Source organism: Centrocercus urophasianus, unplaced genomic scaffold (genome assembly GCF_019232065.1).
Source record: "Centrocercus urophasianus isolate 14NV4802_14NV808 unplaced genomic scaffold, USGS_Curo_1.0 seq_36, whole genome shotgun sequence".
NCBI classification, from domain to species: Eukaryota; Metazoa; Chordata; class Aves; order Galliformes; family Phasianidae; genus Centrocercus; species Centrocercus urophasianus.
This window is the reverse complement of record NW_024884933.1, coordinates 5816060-5835537: the sequence shown is the minus strand read 5'-3', so window position 1 is coordinate 5835537 and position 19478 is coordinate 5816060. Positions and strand designations below refer to the sequence as shown.

Here is a 19478-nt window from a genome sequence, read left to right as displayed (position 1 = left end):
GAGCTTTACCTGGGGGTGGAATAGCAGAGGGGAGGGTCGCAGGTACTTCTCCTTTAGGGCACCCACAGGGTCTGTCACCTTCCGCTTCTCCACCCTGCTGGACAACAACACAGAGGGTTACGTACCTTCCAGGGCACAGCAGCAAAGCAGCAGCTGAACATTTCAACGACACCCACGAGGCTGTTCTCCTGTTAACACATCTTTCTCCCCTTCCTGCTGGATGCTACTGATGATGACCCACACATTACCCACAGTGGGCGGTGGAAAACAGAGCCCCTCCTTTGGGCAGCAGTTGGGGTTTCTAAGCGAGGTGGCAACCCAAGCTCTTCTGATGGCACTGTGGCCCCTTCACATATTCCATCCCTGAGCACCTTGCTTTACAGAAATAGCCCTATCTTTGAGAAAACTGGTTGTGCTTTCGCAAAACATCCTCCTTGCAGGAAAACCACGGTGTGGAAGCACCCAGAAAGAGAATCTGCAATATCCTGCAGGGCAACGTTGCGTGAAAGTAACCCCAACAACTGCAGTTGCATCTTTGAATCTCTGGAATAGAGTCCATCCCCATTCCACATCTAACTTCGTCAATCCAGCATAAATGAGAGCAAATCATTTTGCCACATTTCAGCTGATTGGCGCGTGGCTCAAATTACCAAATAGCTTAAAAGAAGAGTCACGCAGAGCGCTAATTAGTGAGCTGTCTTTAATCTGCATTTATTTTTAATTCGGGAGAAGAAAAGAGCAGAGCTGGGTTTGCAATGCACCCACAATTACTGTGCTTTGGAAGGAACGTTGAGTCGGCGTGCTCACAGCTGCAACAACCCAGGCAACTTTCTGCCCAACATCAGCAAAGGGTGCTCACGACCCATCGGCCACGCCATGCCATGGGGCTAAGCCAATCTTCTCAGCCCAGTGCCTGAGAATGTTACCTTAACGAGGCCGAGCTAAAAACTGCCCTGATTTCAGGCTGTCTGGCTGCATTAAATTATATCACCAGGAGAAAATGTCAAGGATTTAAGTGGCCTTGGGGAGAAAAATGGAAGGAGCCAAATGATGTGAGAGAGTCTGATAAAGAGAAGTTTAGAAACAAAATATTTCCATATTTTTTCGAGCTGGGACTTGGACGCTCGGCTGTTTGGCTCATTACATCAGGAGTCTGATTCACAAGCAGCTCTGCCACGGACTTTCTATTTTAACGTATTACTAAAACCGTACGCGTCCCCTGGAATGCACCGCGCGATGCCCCGTCCTTCCCTTCCATCTGCCTTTTGGGCCTTCATGCTTTTTCCCTGGGCTGCTATTTTAACTGGCAGCTGCTTTTGCAGCCAGTGTTGTTTTAACATTCCAACTGAGCCTGCCCAGAGGTGGCACAACCCTACTCAAACTCCCAGCTTTTGCCTCCCTACCCCACGTCTCTACGTTTTTTCCTGCATCAATGAATAACAGACTACGCACGTCAGCCCTTTTGCCTTCCTTCCCCAGGAGATGCCCACTTTACACACCCCAGCTCGTGATGCAGCCCTTCCCATCACGGATGGGCAGCATGCAGGCTGTGACAGCATCAGCCCCGAGAGCTGGCACAGCGAGAGCCGCTCTCCCAGCAGCAGGCACCGAGGGCTCACTAATCCTCATCTCAGCTGACAGCTCCTTGGCCCCGCTATGCATTGACATCATTTTTTCCCACAGTTATCAGCCATCCAGCAGCAGCAAGGCAGTGACATAGGTGCTGCTCCACCTCGCCATGAGCCGCTCCTTTGAAGGCTCTGACAACCCATCCCAGTGCTGACACCACAGCCCTGCGGTGATGCTGAGCCTTTCCAGCACTACGAAACCACGACCGCAGCACAACCCATCCCCTGCCAGCAGCCTGGGCACCACTGGGCTCTATGCAGCCCTGCAACACACTAACTCCAGAAATACCTGCTGGTCTGAGCAAGAGCTGAGTGCCCAATCAGACATGGAGCCACCGGGTCAAACCCGCGGCTACGAAACAGTTCATGTGTCCTAAGGGAGAAGTAATTAACAGACAGCTTAATGTCTAAACGAAGCTGGTTTGGGCTGCCTCCTCTCTAAGAACCAACAAATGGTATTTGCCAGGTGACAACTGCATCCCTGGGCAATGCTGCATGCAGGCTCACTGCTATGCTCATCTTCAAAAGCTCACAGCCATTCCCCTTCAGAAACAGACACAAACCCCTCCTTTACACCTTCTGAATTCATTCCTCTGGAAGTCTAACCGGCACTTGCATAACTTCACCTACTCTCCTTTCCATGCACAACTTAGCAGAGGAGCAGCACAATGCATCACTCCTCCCCCCAAAACCCTTCTGTGCAAAGTAAAACTAGAAAACCCTGTGCATCTTTTAAGAGCAATACAAGCCTCTGGGAGAGTCGAGATAAAACACTCTACCATGGATTTACACAGCACTTGCTGCTCCAGCCTTAAAAACATTTCACAAGGCTGAGTCTGCAACAGCAGTTCCTATGAACTGAAGAAGGAATTGTAAAGAAAAAGGGAGGTGGGGAGAAAAAAAAAAAAAAAAAAGGTGAAGTGGTTCACAAAGGGCCATCAAAGAAGTGAGTGGGAGAGCTGCATTTGCAGACTCCCAGGGCTCCTGACTCATTCCCAAGCCATGAGAGCCCAGGCTCTGAGGCATCTGAACTCTGCATTCTTATCAAATCAAACCTCTGGAATTTCCCCAGCAGAAGTGCCATCTTAGCGTTGGCTCGTGGGAGAGTCCTTTAATAGGTCAAGTTTCTTCTCTACCAAAATAAGGATGCGTTCTTTATACATATTGATTACGAGCACTCCTTTCAATTACTCGGCCCTTTCGATTCACAAAACTCAGCGTGCTGTGACGAGGGGCAGACAAGCACTGCCAGGCAGTATGGACACATCGAGCCTGTCGGACATGTGCTGCCCTTCCTGAACAGCCCACATCCAGATCTGCCTCGAGTGATGATGCCAGCTAGAAAACCAGCTCAAAAACCAGCTCATTAGAGGAAACAATTAAGGCAGGGTATGTTAATACCTGTAGATGGGATCCATGAAAAAGGGTGATGGCTTTGCATAATGCAGGGATGGTTGCTGAGGCAGCTGAGACTGGGAAATCTTGGGTAAGACTTCACTTGCCATTAGTTTCCTTTCCCCATAAACGTGGTTCTTCCGTGGCTCTCTCCCTCCATTCTGACTGGCTCGGATGCGGTTGCCGATGCTCAGATCCAATGGCTGCTCCTCCCCTGAGGACGGGGCTGGCAGGACCTTCGGTGGTGGCAGGATTGGCTTTATCTCTTTTGGCTTTGTGGTGAGATCGAAGGGCGACTCCGAGCTGGTGCTGCCTACTTTGTGGAGGTCCCTGGGTGACTTTGGTTCTGCCTTGACCAGCAAGTTGTGATTGAGGGTTCGCTCCGTGAAAGGGTAGAGTGAATGGGGGAAGTTGGGGAGGAACTGAAACGGAAACATGGAATGATACGGGAGCGAACCCATCTTTTTCTCCTGCATCCCCATAAAGCCAGGCCCAAAATACTTCTCTGCGATGGAGGCGATAGCCTTAATAGAGTCATTAGCTGCTCCCGTGGTGGGCAGCAGGTGCTCTTCTGGGGGAGGAAAGAAGGAATGCTGAGAATAGAAGAGAGGGATCTCGCTTGTGTTGTTGGTGGAGCTCGCCGACACGGAGCTGCTGACAAAGTCCGGCTTGCTCTCCATCTGTTTGCTCTTATCTTTTGTTTTGTCCCTGTCGCTCTCTGCGTCACTGTCCAGGTCAGAGCCGGTGCCAGTGGTGGTATCCAGGTCCGTGCCCGTGGTTGTGTTGACGTCCTCGAAGTCGCTGCCGTCGGACATGTCGCTGTTCCTGGCTTTTAGCTTCTCCAGGTAGGAGTTCTCCAGGCTGCTTTCACATTTCTCTTCTGCCGAGGCGGCCTGGTTGCTGTTGCTCACCGCAGAGATCAGGGGAAGCGCAGGGTTCCCGAGGGGGCTGGGAAGCTTTGCGTCTTGGGTGTGATTGAGGGGACTTTTGAGGAGTTGTGTGGGTGGTAACAAGGGGGGCCGGGGGTAGAGAGACGGTGGGAAAATCCCCGGGAATCCCGGGGTGAGGGCAGGGAACGCTGGGGGGGCGGGTGAGAATGGAAGACCCCCCGGGTGGGGACGGGATGGAAAATAATCGTTAAATCCCAAGCTGGCGTGGTTGAGGTTGGGAGAGGGCTTGGATTTGTCCATCATGGAGGTGGGCGTTAAGGGGAGGCCCGGGGCAAAAATGCCCCCGGGGTTGTAATGGTTCTTGCCCTCGCAGAAGCGCCGGTGCTTGTTGAGAGAGGAGGTAGTGCTGAACATCTGCCCGCAGTCCTTGCACTTGATTTGGGTGCGACAGTCCGCGTGCATCCGCTTGTGACGGCAGAGGTTGGAGAACTGCGTGTAGGATTTGTGACAGACCTCACCTAAAGCATCAACAGAAACCAACAACAAAAGCAATATGAAATTAACAGGAAATGGGACGGAGCGAGTTGAGAGCTTTCTTCAGTACCATTAAGTGCCCGCTCCGTAGGGATGTTCCATAAACGCTTGCCAGCCAGAGCTCCGTTCGGAGGGGCCGAGGCGGTATTTGTTGAATTAGCAGGGCTGGCAGTGCTAAGCTAACACCACCTCACCGCCCTCTTTAATGATCTGTAAATACAGAGCTTTCAAAACGTGATTTTTTTACGACCGCTTTCACCTACGGACTTTGCTGGTGTGGAAGGAAGAGCGTCAAGGGGGAAAAAAGAAATCCCACCCAAATTTTTCTACGTATCCAAACACCGTAACTTTGTACTAATGCCTCTTTCAACACAGGAATAAACCCCACTTCTGCGTGAATTAACACACTTCTTTCACGGGAGAACTTCTGTTATCACCAATTTGTAAACATGGAAGCTGAGACAAAGAGAGGGAAGGCGCATTGTGCAGGCAGGCAGGCAAGGACCTGCACCCAAATCCTGCCCACGCTCAGCCCTCAGATCCATGACCGAGCTCTCCTGCCTTCCTTCCTCTCACTTTTACTTAGAGGAACATGGAAGCCTGACTTTCCCTCTGTTTCTTTTCTATTTCCTAGGATTTTCATTAGTATTGGAGTATCTCAAGTCAGGTGAATGACGGCTCTGAAAATATCAGAGGAAGCCTCTTCTGCTGAAGTTCAAAGCAAAGATTACTGAAGTTGGACAAAGTGGCTGTTTCCACTGAAACAAACATCCCAAAATTCAGTGGATCATCACTGTGCCCAGTACCCACAGGGACTGTGCATGTCCAAACTAAGCGGTGGGTGCAAACCCTTCCAGGCACAAGGACAGCCTGTGTGAGCTCCCTCTCAAATTACAATTTCTGAAGAAATGTCACATTTGGGTGGATTTATTTAAAAGATGCATGCATATCTTCCTTGCCAGAACAGAATTACCCCTAATTTTAATCATCCCCTTGCCATGTGCCAGGGGATGCTGTATCGTGGCTTGCAACACACACACACACTCCAGTCGATAATAAATCGTTAATCTGCTTCAGCAGATGGCATCACAACCAAGCACACTTTCTGTCAGTTTGCACTGGCTCACTGCTGTGTTTGTGCTATTTTTTTTAGTGTATGCATTCACAATAGCACAGAAAAAAAGATGTCATGCTGTATCCACGCAGCAAAAAATTGTGAGAAAACAGAAGATAACAAAAGCGACGTTTTCCAAGAGAACTGGGCTCTTCCATTTGCCTCACCAGGAAGACTTGCTACAGCCTCCTATGTGTGTGTGTGTAAATATATATATGCATGTATATATATACACACACACACACATATATATACACAACTTTATCCAAACCCCAGGTACAATAGTAGGGGAGGGAGCCCAACAAAATCCACCCAGGTTCCTCTGAACAATAATAAAAAGCCTGTCCAGGGTTTTTTTCCTCACAGCTCCCCTCAAGTTGCTAATGGATTCCATATTAACACATGTGGCTCCACCTGGTACATCTGAAGTAGGCAGAGTTGGCCTCAGTTGCTTTACACGCTGATTTGGACTGACAACTCCCTAATTCTTATGAGGTGAGAGTGAGGAGATTATGAGGAGAAATCATTCATCTCGCTGCGGCAATACGACGAGATTCAAATTATCTCTTTCATGTGCCCGTCATCAAATGAAAGATGGCATCAAAATGAGCAATAAGAGCGTTTTTTCTTCCTCTGCTGACACCCATCTGATTATCGCAGAGCACGCTAATGAAACGAGCCTCCCAGGACACCCCTGCATACTGTTCCCATTATACCAACAGGGAAAAAGGCAGAAGTGGGTTCAGTGGCTTCCCTACCTTAACATCAAAGCCTGGAATCAAACCCAGACCCAGCTCTGTGCTTTAATGGCACTTTTTGAAGAGCGTCAGGAAGCAGTCCCTAAAGTTTCCATTGGCTTTGTTGTGTCACAACCCACACGGTTATCAAAATCCCATAGGTGCTGTGTCAATTAAAACAATATACAGCCCCAAAATGACAAGAAAGGAGACAAATGGCCCCCGAGGGAAAACCCTTCTTTAGAAATATTCCTCTACAGTGAGCACTAAGGACAGTTAATCTGCTATTTATTTGGTTTCCAAGCACGATCTAGATGAAACACAAAGTAAATAAAGAAGGAAAAATAAAACTCTTAAAAACTCATCTCTGATGCTACCCCAAAATCTGCACCGTGGGTCCAAGGAAACACTCTGGGCAGGCTGTGCCAGGTGTTCACGTTGGTGACATAAGTAAACACTCAAAGTTATTATGGGGGGAAAAAAAAAAGGAGAGCAAGAAAGGAGATGAGAAAATAGCATCGCTGGGACTGCTGAGAGACTCAGCTTTTAACTTGTCAAGAAAGTCAAAAACTGCCGTGAATGTTTACTGAAAAAACAGGGAGCACGCAGAAAAAGAAAAAAAAGAAAGAAAGAAAGAAGTTCATCTCGTTCTCTGACCTATAAAATTACAGCAGCTGCTGACAGAGGGACAGGGAGGACCGGGGGGCCCCGCAGGATACGTGCAATTACAGCAGGAGCCGCGGCTCCGCGATGGCCGTGACAACTTACATATGAAAGGTTTGACAGTGCTGTGAATGTGCTTGTGCTGCTTGAGGCCGGACGAGGTGGCAAAGGTTTTGCCGCAGTCTGGGCAGGCGTGGGCTCGTGCTCCAACGTGCTGGGAGCGGATGTGCCGCTGCAGGTTGCTGGGGTCGGTGAACACCTGCAAGAGAAAACACCTTCAGCGTGCGGAACCGAGCGGGGAGGAGCAGAAAGAGAGGCTGCTGGGGGCTGTGCTGAACCTGGGTGCAGGGTATGGGATGGTCCCCAAGCCCAGCCACAGCCCCAAGCACAAGCCCAGCCATAGCCCCAGCCGTAAGCCCAGCCATAGTGCCAGCCCCAGCCCCAGCCATAAGCCCAGCCATAGTGCCAGCCCCAGGGCTCTCCAGCAGAAGCTCCCCACCTTCACGCAGTTTTCACACTCGAAGCGCTTCCCGCTGTCGTGAGACATCTGGTGGCGGATCAGGTTGGATTTCCAGTTGAAGGCCTTGGGGCACTGGTCGCATTTGTACTCGCGCTCCTCGGTGTGGATCACCATGTGCTGCTCCAGGCTTGGGAGGAGAGACACGGCTGTGTGTGGGGGGGCTGCAGAGCCAGGCCTGCCCCACGCAGTGCCCCACATGGAGCAGCGACCCACCGCGACACAGGAGGAGCCGCTGCGGGCTCACGATGGGGCACTGAGAGCTGCAGCCATGCACACAGGTCTGGTATTCGTTTCATGGATGGAAAACACCCTCTCTGCCTCAAAAAGCTGACGGGTTTGGTGACTTTTCACAAGGGAAGATAAAACCGGGGCTGAGCCCCCAGGGTCCCGACAGGAAAAAGGAGCACTTTGTGAGCAGAATTCCGGCAGCATCCCCACAGGGAAAGACAAGATACGCACGGCCGCTGCTGAGGCTATCGCCTTGCCATCCACGCAGGCACGAAGCCTGCAGCTTCCCAGAAGAGAGCAATTTAACGTCGGAAAGAAACACGATGAGGTGCAAACACATTTCACTTCTAAACGTCAGACATCTTTTATTACCGAAGCCGGCGATCTCAGCTCCTGCCAACTGGCAGCCTCCCTCCGAGCAGGAGGACGATGGCGAAGCGAGGCGGCTGCTGGAAATGAGCCACGGCTGGGATGGCTGCACCCAGCAATGCACGGCTCCCTGCCCTCCCCTCTGCACAGCACCGCTGCTGGCTCGCGGTCCTGCCATAACCAAGGGCAGGAGGGAACGCAACACGGTGCACAGAGCGATTGCACTGAGCTGCCTTCAAGTCCAAAGGCATCCACAGCACTCAAAAGGGCAGCCGTGCAGAAGGCTGCTCCACCATCACTGCTGGACCAGGGCGAGCAGTCAGCACCTGCCCACCCCCAGGACCACCCCCACTGGGTTCTGATACAAAACACCCCTGGGCCCGGCTCTTATCAACTGGCAATCACCAAATAAATGCTGCTCTTTACACCGCAAAATTCTTTAGATGCACAAAGAAATGCCTACTTTGCATGCACGTATGTAAAAATACGCTCCTGTTCGCTGTGATTCATGAGTTTAGTTACAGCAAATATGGACAAACTAATATCTGTTTAGAGGCAGTACCTACTGGGATTAGCCAAACGTTTATTTATTTAGTCAGCTGCTAAATGCTCAATTCCAGTTCCCCAGTGGCAGCCTTGATTTGATCTGGATTAACATCCGAGAAATTCTGAGACGATCAAGGTGTGCTGACCAGGTTTATTGGGGGCTGCTCAGCACATCAAACACAGCAGATTGCCAGGGCAGGGACAGATGTGGGAGCGCTCCCCAGCTCTGCTAAACACGTCAGCGTGCAGAGCACACACTGATGTTGCTGACTCTATTTTTCCTTGTTGGAAAAAACAACCCGAAACTTCATATTGTCTTCACATAGAGAAAGCCCTTAGTGTTCTGCTCTTCACCCCTCAGCACAACCACAGCCACTCCATCTGCCTTTGAACCAATGAAAACCTTGAAAACCAGCCTAGGTGTTACATGCTCTGGATGCACAGTCCTGGAGCACTTCATAACAAGAAGCAAAGCCAGAAAAATCCCTAGCATTTTTCAGTACCTGGCACCTGCCATTGAACCATGTGAGAACCACACTGCAAATCAATCACAAATCTCTAAGATCTCTGCTTTAAGGCTGCATTCTGTTCCCATCACATCATGCTTGAGAGATGCTTCAGCTCAATTTCAGCAAGACAAAGAATTGTGCCGTTAAAGAAGCTCCATTCTTATTTAGAGTTGTCTTAGAAAAATAGTTCGATAATCATTGCAAATTAAGAAAAGATGGAGAATACCTGAATGTCTTATTTTGCTCTTTTTCTGTTCCACAGCTCTACTACTTTTATGAACAATTAAAAAAAAAAAAAAAGGATGTGTTGGGAAGAGAACTGTAGATTGCTTCTGCAAGATTAAGGAGGAGCTTGTGACCACGTCAGAGTTCTTAGTATGACAAAGCCTCTTTATACCCACTGATCTCAAAGGGCCAAGAATTACATCGGATAAAATCCATGCAGCAAACAGTGGCAGCACGTCACAGTGCTGTGCCCTCAGAAGGACGTCAGAGGGGAGCAGGTGTCACTGAGCTGCTGCCCAGGCCACCACGTCATCCCCACGCCAGCCCTGGGAAGGTCATGGGGAGCTCAGAGAGCACGCAGAGCCCAGGCACAGCTGCTGATGGGGCAAGGAAACACTGCAGCCTACGGAAGCCAGGGGAGACTGAAAGCTATCCAACAAACTCACAGCATCCAAATGCTCTGCTGACCCTATTGGGGTGGGCAGGAGGAAGGCAAGGCACACTCCTGCCGTACCCTGAGCCACCCAGCGCCCACCCAGGCCCTCGCTCCCCACACCAGGGGCAGTGCCCAAAGCACGAGACCCCGAGCCCCATACCTGTACTTGTTGGGGAACATCCTCTCGCAGTCCTTGCACTCGAAGACCTGCCCATCGCCAAGGCCCTCCTGCTTGATGTCATCATTCAGTGTCTCATAGAGCGAGCTCACGGCGCTGCACGCGTACTTCTTGTGCCGCCGCAGGTCCAGCTTGGACTGGAAAAGCTCATCGCAGTCCTCGCAGCGGAACGTGTGCTCCTCTGGAACGGACAGACAGGTGACTCTGATTGTGGGTCAGGACATTCCAGAATTCTATTTCACCCAAGGTTGTGCTTGCAAAGAAAATTCAGTACTCTGTGAGGTCATTCAAACCACCAAACAGGAGATCTGCAAGTGACAGCAGAAGGGTTTCGCTTTAAGCACTCAAGGAAAGCCCGGCACAGGCAGGGCAGCATGTGGTGGAAAGAACAAATGAGATCTTCCTCCAAAGAGGCCACCAGGAAAGGAAAGGAAGAAGCATGCCATGCCCAGCTCAGGGCTGGTGCCCTCTGACCGCTGTCCTCCGTGGGCAGCAGAGTTGGGAACCAGAGCGCTGCGGAGGGAAAGGAAAGGGAGCCCAAGTCATGGCTGTTGTGCTGTGCGCTATTTTTTTCCCCCCCAAAGAAAAAGAAAAACACACCAAGCTCTAATGCACGTAATAAATTATTGTAGTCAAGGTCAAACAAATTAAAAAAAGGGCAGCTATTATTAAGTTTACAAGGCAGCATCCTGACCACGGTGCCAAGTCAAACAACCGGCGCAGAGCTGTACATTTTCCAGCACAGAGTGGGGACAGCACGGGGCTCTGCAGCTCCACCCGCACTGAGCTGTGCTCTTTTTCTGAGAACTTCACTCTCAGAGAGGAAAGCCCGTGGTCAGCCACGCTGCTTGGGGTGGGAACGAGTGGAAATGCACTCAGTGAGAGGTGGGGCCAGAAGGGAACGTGGCGGTGGGGCTGCCCCATGCCCACGCTGAGATGGAGGGGTGATGGGATGCTGGGCAGGAGGATGCATTTTTAACTAAAACAAGGATTGCTAAGAGCAGAAAACACCCCTATCCTTCCCTCTTTTCAACTCATTCTGGCTGCTGGCATGCTCTGCATGGGTATCAGCATTGTCCCACAGCTGTGCATCAGCCCCATTCTGCTCCTTACAGAAATCCTGCTTACAGGCAGCTTGTAGAACAGCATTAAAGTGCATCTCATGTATTTTAAGTCCCTGGGGAAGGAAACCTGGAAATAAGGACATAAGGACCCACCTAGCACCAGTGAGAGGCTGTGCATAACCTAACATTAAAATAATGCAAACTGCTTTTCATAGGGAAAACCAACCAAACAAACGAAAGAAAAAAGGAATGCAAGTATCACGTTATGTTTTGTTTCACCTCACCTATAGCATGGAGCACATGAAGTTAAATAGCAGCGTTTCAGACTCCACCTGCATGAGCTTAGGGGCTGGAAGCAGGCCTGGCACAGACAGGCCGTGGGGCAAGGAGTGGGGCAGGGGATGGGATTGTGGGAATCAAATGTTGTTTCTGCATTTGAATTGGATAATATCATTTTTATTTTATGATCTCCGCTATCATAGCTCTTTTTGGGAGTCCTTCTACTTAACTTGGGGAAGATCTCTGATAAGTTTACATCACTTATTGTATAGACGAACCTTCCCAGGAACACACACTCTGTATAGACGTGTATAGATGTATATTTTGTCACACACACTGCAAGAATATCCTGCACGAGAGCAAACCAGAGAACAAGTGATGGTCTGCCCGAGGAAGCGCCTGAAGAGACATTGGGAAGGCCTGGCATCATCCCCAGTGCTCTTTGTTTAACGATGATGACTTTAAAGAAAATCACCATATCAATACAAGGAGAGCACCGAGACATCTTGGAAACAACAGGATGGCTGCTGACTGACACCAGGTAACAAATAAATTAACAAGTGAATAGCAAATGTCAACCTTCTGATAAGATTGTGAACCTGGAGTACCCAGCCATTGGGGAAACAGGGGAGGGGGGAGGCAAGGGGGAGCAAACAGGGTCCAAAGGCTGTCATGTCGTGCCCATAGGCGCGCTCCTGCTTGCGGGACGCCGCTATTGCAATCGCGAATAAAATCTGCTGTTATCAGAGATCCCGTCCTGACAAACATGACTTGGATATTTCCAACAGGATGGGCAGAGCAGCCGACGTGGGGCAGCTCAGCTCAGCAGCTCACTCAGCAAACCTGGTGCCCCCCTCCCCACAGCTCAACCCACAGAAGCTCCCCTGAACGTCCAGCATCTGCATTTTGGAGACCCGGCTGTGGCACATCAGTGAGCCCAAAAAGCACTGTCTGTTTCCTACGGCTCCGGCTGCACCACCTCTGCTAGCAGCAAGGGCACCAGCTTTTGCTACAGGTAGAAGAGATTGATAATAGGGAAAGAAATGCTCTTATTTCTCCCAGAATATCTGGGTTTGGACAAAGGTATTTTTAAAGGACTGACCTATACATATGTATATGATTTAAGCCCTGAGAGTCACATGCTGTAGGTACTGTCACTGCCTGAAGGCGTTCCTCTGGCACTGACGCCATGCCTGGCAGCAGGGTGGCTGGCCATGTCAGTGCCCAACACTGCACCCCGGTTGCTAGATTGCAGAATATTAGGAATCAGCTCTCAAGGCTGCGGGCTTTGGGCCAGCACAGCACCCTGCACAGCCACCCCAGCACAAAGGAGCTGGGAATGGAGCTCACCCGACCCGCTCTGCTCTGTGCCTTTAGATGTGACACTCTGTTCCTACACTTCAGGTTCATTAAAGCGTTTTTCCTTCCCTTCAGCATCACAAATAAAAATAATCGCCCTTCTAAACAAGCCCTCATTCGGGTTCTTTCTCCTTCCAAGAGTGCTGCAAATACAAATACTGCCCTTCAAAAGCAGCTCCTGCCTCAGTGCCTGGCGGAGGAGAAGGGGATGAAAGGAAAAGAGAAATCCAGTAACAAAAAATTGCTGCCTGCTCTCTATGTCTTGTTTGTCAAATCTATGGTTATATGTGTCTATCTAAAGTTCCATCAGTAACACTCAGGACAAAGCAGGAATGCAACAGAAAAATAAATCAGTGCCTAATAGCTTTCAGAGAAACCAAGGGGAACACAATTATGTGGCATCTACATGCTAATCTACCAGACTTGAATCTCAAAGGAGTTCAAGTGCCCTACTCAAAATTCCTGCAGTGATAAGGGGTCTGCTGTGTTTGGCTGGGGTTTGGATAAAAGATTTTTATGATAATTATCTTCCCGTGGAACAATTTTGCATTTTCTTTCTTGTTAATTCTGAGGCGAAATGGGGGTGCAGGCAGCAGGAAGAGAGCATTACCGAAAGTCACAAGTATTAAGAAGTCAAATATTTAACGCTGGCCTCTTACAATTTGAAAGCAATTATGTGGCAAAAGCACAGGAAGACACAGATAAACGTTACAGAATGGCAGAGATGGAAAACAAGGAGCACGATTTGCATGTCCACACAAAAGCCTGTTGGAAACAAATGCAAAATGGTGCGGAGTTTTCTTTCCGGTGTCTCTGAGGCATCAGAAAAGGGACACAGAACTGCATCACAATGTGTGCAGGAATCACCCAGCTCTGTGTCCATCTCAAGAAAATGATTCACTTCCTTGCGGGGAGAAAACCGAGACAGTAATTCTGAAGCTGAACTCTTGGTGAGGGAGCAGCTGCTGTTTGGAGAGCCCTGGGTGCACCGCTGCACTGAGAGCTGTTCCACACTGCCTGTGTGCTGCACTGCAAACCCAAAATCTCATCATGCACAGGCAAAGGCAAACAAATGGGCCGTTGGGTGGCCAGGTGAAGTGACTTGCATTCCTGCCGTTCATTCTACAGAGCAACAGTTCCAGCTAAGAGCTTAGCAAAGACCCTGCCTTACCAGGAAACACCTCACGTGGGGAGCACAAAGGGCTTTTCCACGGCCGGTGTGGTTACCGAGCTCCAGAAATGAGCAGCAGTGCATTCAGAGGAAAACACACGAGGAAGCAAGCAGTGCTTGGTGTGCTGGGTGCCAGCTGGGCAGCCCGGGGAACTTCTCCCTCGGTGAGCAGCCCCAGCCCTGCACCCTGCTGTCAGTGAGACTGAGCCATGGGATGCCCTGGCTCCGGGGGGGGGAGGACCTCCAAGGGGTGCCACCTCCAAGGGGTGCCACCTCCAAGGGGTGCCACCTCCAAGGGGTGCCACCTCCAAGGGGTGCCACCTCCAAGGGGTGCCACCTCCAAGGGGTGCCACCTCCAAGGGGTGCCACCTCCAAGGGGTGCCACCTCCAAGGGGTGCCACCTCCAAGGGGTGCCACCTCCAAGGGGTGCCACCCACCAGCCCAGGTCGCCCCCACCCAAGCCAGCTTTGACCAACACAGCTACTTCATCAGTGAGGAGTGAAAGTAAGCAGAAAAAATGAGCAGCTGCTGGAGGTGCAAGGCCACCTGGGGCACAGATGGAGGCTCTCACCTTCTCTGAGGGTGCAGCACACTGCCTTACCTTCCATGCTGGGTGCCATGTTCCCCAGGGAATAGCTGCCTTCCTTGGCACACACCAAGAGCTCTTCTCCTGGCTCGATTTCCTTAATAACTTTATAATAGATCTGCGAAGCAGAAACAGAAATTGAGAGACATGTTAAATATGCAAAGATGTGCGCTTTACATTTTTAACCAATAACTCAAATTATTCCAGCTAACAGGGGGGGCTGTCACTTGATTTGCATAATTGCTACTAAGAGCTCTTTCTCCTGCCTTTATTTTACTCCGTGCACGTCAAGTTTCACGCAGTTTGGACCACAAAGTAGTATTTACAGTAACAGCCTCCCTCATTCAAATTACACAAAGATCTTCCCATTGTTTCTCCTACCTCCTCCGTGCTCCGTGTACTCGTTACAGCAGAGGGATGATTAACCTGATGGAATTGAAACACTTAACTCTCCGCTTCTCTAAGCCCAAATGGGCCTCGTGATCACAGAGCATCACCCTCACACCCTTCTCCTGTGGGCTGCTCTCACCTGCAACCCGAGGACCGCACTCAACACCAGCACACAAACCAGCCCACTTCTACCGGTGGTGGGATCTGTTTTCAGAGCACACAGGCAGAGCTCAGACCCCTCCCAGCTGCGTGCCCCATCTCAGTGCCCGTGTGAGCTGTGAGGAATGGCTTTGATGAGGAAGGAAACCAGAAAGCACAGCAATAGGAGGTGGGAGTTTGTGCCACGGCCCCGTGCATCCCAGGGCTCTGTGTCCTCTGCAGGACTTCACCAAACTCTCCGAGTCCACCAGACCCCTCCCTCTGCTACAGAACACTGCTGGAATCCAGCAGACACGAGGCATTAACTGCAAGGATCTCTTTGCTCTCCCTCCAACAGCAACGCACAACGTTCTTTTTAGGATATCAACCAGAAGTCACCCGGAGCAGCTCTCAGCTGCAGCTCTGTGCCCACAGGGAATAAAGACCCCAAACCATCACAGCCCACGGGTGCTGCTGACAGCACTGCGCTGCTCTTCGGGTCCCTTTGCTCCACTTCTCCGCACTGAATTCAGAAACCCCCCGCAGGCTCCCTGCCCGCACTGCAGCCACCACGCTGCCCCATCTCCTGCCTTCCCTGAGCGCATCCCTACCAGCTCTCGTTACAGCCATGCCATTTCTCCAGCGCTGCTCCGGGACTCCCTGGGACCTCCCCCAACCTCGAGCCCGAACCGCAGCCGAACCTCCGAGTGCGGCCGCCCCGTCCGTCCATCCATCCGTCCCTCCGTCCCATCGCATCCCATCCCGCCCGGTCCCACCAGGGGGCACGCTCCGCCCGCACAGCCCCGCAGAGCACCGCAGCGCTTCCAGCCCCCCCGGGTTGTCCGATGTCCGTCCCCAAAGGGTGCTGTGTGCTTTGACTGCGGTTATTGGAGTGCGAGAGGAGGAATGCGAGCCAGCAGGAAAGGCCACAGAGAAGGCACAGCGGCCACCAACAGCACCGACAGCAAAGAAAGAGCTTCCCAAAGTGCCCCGGCCCCAACCTCAGCCCTTCCCTGCACACACCAGAGCCCCAAAACACAAACTATGACCTGAAAGGTCCGCCTGGTCCATAGATGCACGTGTGAGCTTTGCATGGCAAGAATCCTTCAGCATGACAGCACTAAATGGTCGCCATCACCTCTGTGCGGCATCTTTAACCCCGCACCCCTCTGTCTGTCCTGAGAACAAAGTTACTTGGTGGACAGAACCACATTTCTGCAGCAGCTTCTTTTTTTTTTTTTAAGAGCTATAGTCCAACCCTCAATAACTATTAGGGAAAGGCTGGATTCTGCTGGAGTCACATTCATTTCATCAAGCATCTCGTTACAATCATTAGCTTCACCTTGCAATCGTGCTACCAGTGGTCTTTATCAATTAAAGCTGCAGTGTTTCCCCTCCTGCCAGGCTTTTTTTAGGCATCCCTAACACAAACCAAAGCAGGTGCTCTCATACCTGAACTTTCCCATTTTACACAAGCTGCCTTCCTTCAGATCCACCACAGCATCCCCATCAGCTGCAGGCTGGTCTTGCTTTTGTATTTCCAGCCCTGCATCCAAACCTGCCTCCTCTTTGCTAGCTGTATTCACAGCACGACTGCCTCAGGACTCAACCAGGAGCTGATATCTGACCTACTGACAACTTGAGGTTTGTGAAGCTCCCAGCTTGGATCGCTGTCCCGAATCCACTTTTGGATTTGAGTTTCAAACAGCCCTACAAAGAATGGCCCTTTAATTCCTGGAATGCCCCATCCCCTGCACAGAGAACAAAGGTCACCGCAGCTGTGGGACCAACATCAAAACCATTCAGTCCATCTGCACCCCCCCCACGGACACCCACACCACTCCACCAGCATTTCCCCCTGTGCCCATCAGGCCTCTGTTTTCCCTGCAGACCCCCAGATCCTCTCCCACCCCTCTGTCACCCAAACCCAACCTGAGCTCACAGCCTGCCACCACCAACAGCTCGCAGCATCACCTTTCTGTGCTTCTCAAGGCACTGCAATACCACCAGTGGCTCCCACGTGCTTAATGAGCACAACCTGTGTCACAGCAGGTGTTAACAGTTCTCACAACCTTCCCCACCACAGCCCTGGAAGACGGGGCTGCACAGAGCTCTGCTATGGGCACCGCAGCAGCACTGCTGCATGGATGGGTGCTGCAGCCGCTCCGTGCTGCTGCTGTGTGCATGGTGCAATGAGTGCAGCAAGGCAGCAGTGCTGGGGCTGTTACCTGCTCGTTGACGTGGCACACGGCGAGGTTCTGCTCAGCACAGGAGCAGGCTGCACGGATGTATTTCAGCCAGGTCCCAGCTCCGCTCTGGTTGGCATCGACGCAGAATTTCTCGTTTCCCAGGTCGTCAGCAATCTGTGGGAAGCAATGCAGAGGTCACTGGTTATGGAATGGTAGCTACAGGAGGAAGAAAGAAAGGAGAATTATTTGCAATGCGAGATTCCCAACAAGAAATAGAGAAAGCTGGATTGTATATAAAATTAATAAAGACACGTGACTTGGAACAAGATATATTCCTGAGCTTGTGAACCTTGAGCAAAAGAAAAGGAGAAAAAAGAGAAAAGAGGAATTTTCTCACGTGAACGAGTGCCAGGTCATTGAGAAGTGCCACCAAACATAACCCAGAGCAGAGCCCAGCAGTAAGCACGGCCACAGCGTGCACAGCCCTTCAGCTGTACCCACAGTGAAAGGCCTGACACAAGGCAGTGTCCTCTGGGAACGAGGAGGCTGAGTGACACTGTGGGCTCTTGTTGAGGTCACAGCTTCTTACTGACCCCAAATGAGTTATGGGGTGTGGGGCAGCCTGGGCAGAAAGGGAGAGCAGCTCCAATGGAAGCAATAGGTTTCCACCCACAAAAGCAGGGTGGTCGGTGCCATGGGTCAGTCTGGGCCCACGGCAGACAGGTTTTGATGGTTTGGGTAAGTAATGCCCCGTTTTAATTAATTTGTACAGCAGCAATCAGAGAAGCCGTGAGCCCAGGAAAGCAGGACAGCACATTGCAGGGTGAGATGGAGAGCCCGTTTGGTTTTACAGCTGCACAGCACGGGTGCCCTCTCTGGAACTGCAGGCACTTTGAGTGGCACTGGAAAATCCCACAGCTCATCTGAAGTTCACCACTGCTCTGCAGCCCCCACGTGCGGCTCACAGCTCTACTTCAGAGGGTCCTGAGAGCCCCAAACCAGCCGAAACCCTGCAGTGCTGCCAGAGCTTTAGCACCCAAAGTGGGGGTGTGAAATCTCACACAACAAAACGAGCAACAAATGAGTCTGTGTGAACCCTGAGAACTTAAAGCCCTGTTTTTCACACCCCCCCCCACTGCGCTCCACAAATAGAGCAGCCTCACAAACCGCGGCCCAGCAGTGTCCCTGGATGATGGCACTCTGCACGTGCTGTCCCTCAGAGCGTGCCGTGCTTTCCTTGTTTTCAATTCCAGACCTTTGAGAACAGCAGGAACATGGAACAGGGCAGGGGAGTGCATGGATTATTGCAGGAAACGCCGTTGTATAATGCCAGCACTGCAGGAGTCCTTCCATCACCTCCCCCCCCTCACCACAGTCCCACTCCATCCCACCCCACCAACACCACACTGTGGATTTCTCATTGATTTCTTTTTTTCCTTGACCATCAAACTCCCTCTGCTGCAGAGGATGCATCCATAAATGCTGGACCCAGACCCAGAGCTGTGGCTGTGGCTCAGACCCACCTCTGTGCCACATCCCAGAGCTCCCAGAGCTTTCGGTCGCACAGCACTGGGGGTTGGAACCCAAAGGGCTCATTGATCTCGCAAAGACTTCGCTTCGCAGTGTGTTAAGATTAGAAAGGCTGAGCTCTGTAGCAAAAGTGATGGAAAATTTCTCTTGGATTTGTTTTGCACATCATTTGAGGTTTCCTGCTTCTCTAATTTGTGGGCTCTCCGTTGGGTTGTTTCTTCCACGTTTTAATGGGCAGAACACCAGAGCTGGCCCATGCGGAGGGGTGCCATGGGGCTGCAATGCTGAGGGATCTGTCGTCAGTTCACTTAATGGGTTCCCAATGTGTGCAAAGAAATGAAGCGCCCGCAGCTCTGCCATCAGTGCCCCAGCATCCTGGGGCTGTAACATCCCTCCCCAGAAGCTGGAAGTGTAATAAACCTTCTCATCCCATCGTTGCAGGATCTGCCTTTGACAGTTTGGCTGATGCTCGCATTTTATTTGGCAGGAGTTCGAGGGAGACTTTTTTCCCTTTTTTTTTTTTTTTAATATTTGTTTTTTTTTTCCTTTTTGCTTTAATAACCCACGAGCTGATTTAGAGCAGTAAACTGTTGCCGTGAGGCTTTGTTGTGTTTCTTTTAAATAAAGGGGAGGGGGAGATGGCTGCCATGTCTGACTGTCAGAAGTAACTGAAACAGAAAGTCCATTCTTGCCGCGGAACGAAGAGAAAAAGATTTCATCCAAGGAAACACCTCTGCCAATGTGTGGATGCAGAGCCCAGATGAACTCATAAATCCAGCACTCTGCCTGCAATTAACCTG

The 19478-nt window shown here is 51.0% G+C and overlaps 1 protein-coding gene across 2 annotated transcripts in view; it reads right to left on the bottom strand.

Annotated features, from left to right (window-relative positions):
- Positions 1-19478, bottom strand: part of PRDM16 (PR/SET domain 16) — a 229849-nt gene that overhangs the window by 15691 nt on the left and 194680 nt on the right. For both annotated transcript variants that reach the window (XM_042831637.1, XM_042831636.1), the window contains 7 exons: positions 17188-17322; positions 14447-14549; positions 9955-10153; positions 7461-7608; positions 7067-7220; positions 3030-4431; positions 10-97 (listed from right to left, as the gene is read on the bottom strand). In XM_042831637.1, coding sequence (XP_042687571.1) covers positions 10-97; positions 3030-4431; positions 7067-7220; positions 7461-7608; positions 9955-10153; positions 14447-14549; positions 17188-17322 — 2229 coding nt within the window. The remainder of the gene's footprint in view (positions 1-9; positions 98-3029; positions 4432-7066; positions 7221-7460; positions 7609-9954; positions 10154-14446; positions 14550-17187; positions 17323-19478) is intronic.